At 37.5% G+C, this 1,756-nt stretch overlaps 1 protein-coding gene across 1 annotated transcript in view; it reads left to right on the top strand.

The window, feature by feature from the left end:
• Positions 1 to 1,216: 1,216 nt before the first annotated feature.
• LOC105618436 (aromatic-L-amino-acid decarboxylase-like) overlaps positions 1,217 to 1,756 on the top strand; it is a 4,807-nt gene continuing 4,267 nt past the window's right edge. Inside the window, exon 1 of the mRNA XM_012199976.1 lies at positions 1,217 to 1,383. Within this exon, the coding sequence (XP_012055366.1) occupies positions 1,217 to 1,383 (167 nt within the window). The remainder of the gene's footprint in view (positions 1,384 to 1,756) is intronic.

The following is a 1,756-nucleotide window of genomic DNA, read 5'->3' as shown; positions in this document are numbered from 1 at the left end:
TGTGTGTGTGTGTGTGTGTGTGTGTGTGTGTGTGTGTGTGTGTGTGTGTGTGTGTGTGTGTGTGTGTGTGTGTGTGTGTGTGTATGTGTGTGTGTATGTGTGTGTGTATGTGTTACGAAGATTGAGCGGTGACCTGTCACCGCTTCCACGGGGTGTGTTGTAAATGTAGGTGAAGAGTAAATGTCTATTTATAACGATGGAGAGACGACGAGGATAAGGGACCAGTGGGGGAGAATTTACCCCCGTGCGCAGAACATGGGACATTTATTCAAACAGCGACCCCGCTACAACGTCATTGATGCTGATCTGCAGCACTGACTTCCGAATTTTCATATTGCAAACGTCAATTAAAGAAATATTCGAGAAAAGAATCGATCTTACGATTTAGTAAAAACACTGGTCATTGCCAAAAATAGTTTGTATAGCGATGCTTTTAATCGATAAAAAAATCGCGTTCGGTACTGATACGTTAAATGTGCAAAAAAGCAACTTTTTGTTTGTGTTACGACTATAATAAGTCAGTAATAGCGAAAAAATGAATGAGAAAAAAATTATCGATTTTTATCGTATAATACTAAATTATTTAGAAGAATCCGTTCAAGAAACGGCTTGCGTAATAATGCGCAAAGTTTATAATATATTACTGTGTACAAAAAAATTAAATATTTTGCAAAAGAAATTATTAATAAGATACCCACTAAATTTTTTGGAGTGGAATCTCGTTCCAAAGAGAAAATTGAGATAGTCTTTTCAATATTTAAAAATGAGATTTCATTTTACGGAGTGAGATTCATTTTAAAAGTTTTAGAGAATATAAGTATTAGTCATTTTTTCTAATGTATAGAAACGTAATTTTAACATATAAAAAAGATAATTAATATTTATATTAAATTTATTTATTGTTCAATTTTAGGTTATTCGCGTTGAATATCAATAGATCCGTGTAAATTTATTTGGATTTGGATGAATTATCAAGAAATCACCACGATGATTTTAGAATTTAGAAGATGCGTCACAGGACCGTACAGGGACCGGTCAAGGAATTCCAAGGGGAATTCCTTCTCCCTTATGATCGGTCTTGTATTTGTTAGGAAAATAAATTTCATTACGCTTTCTCCCCAGTTCCTGTCTCTCTCTCTCCACCTGAATTTTATCTACGTGATAGCAGGGGCGTACGGAGCCGAGGCGCACATAAAACTGACCGGCGCTTCGGCAGATGCTACTAGTCTCTCGTCTGACGTGGCTCGCGGCAAATGTTCGATACGTACGAGAGAAAATCGCGCGGCGCTCGAATAACGAGAATACGCGAGAAGAAGTACGCGCGATCGAAGGGGCCGATTTTTCGCCAAAGTGGAGCTTTTCGAGCGGTAGCGGAAACGAAACGTGAGTGGAACCGATGGGCCACACCGTTGAAACTCATCAACGTCGCCGTTCGCCACTCGTTCGCTTCAGAGTTGCACCCCTTTCAAAGTCGCGTTTTAAAAATCTGCATTTGCTTATGTAACAAGATTTGGCGTAAACAGTCGATTTTCTGTCAAAGATAATCAATTTTTCGAGTGGTAGCAGAAAAGAAATGTGAGCGTACTGGCACGCTTCGTCCAAGTTCTTCTAAAGCTTCGCCACTTGTTCCGCTTGGATTTTTTAGAAGTTTTGTTACAAAATCTACAATCTCTTTTGTTACACTTTAATTAAAAAAAAAAAAAAGTTTAAATTACTACTAGAAAAAAAGGAAATAAAAAATTTTAACTGATTAAAA

This window comes from Atta cephalotes (genome assembly GCF_000143395.1).
Source record: "Atta cephalotes unplaced genomic scaffold scaffold00016, whole genome shotgun sequence".
Classification (NCBI taxonomy): Eukaryota; Metazoa; Arthropoda; class Insecta; order Hymenoptera; family Formicidae; genus Atta; species Atta cephalotes.
The sequence above is the reverse complement of the archived record's forward strand: the minus strand, read 5'-3'. Positions and strand labels throughout refer to the sequence as shown.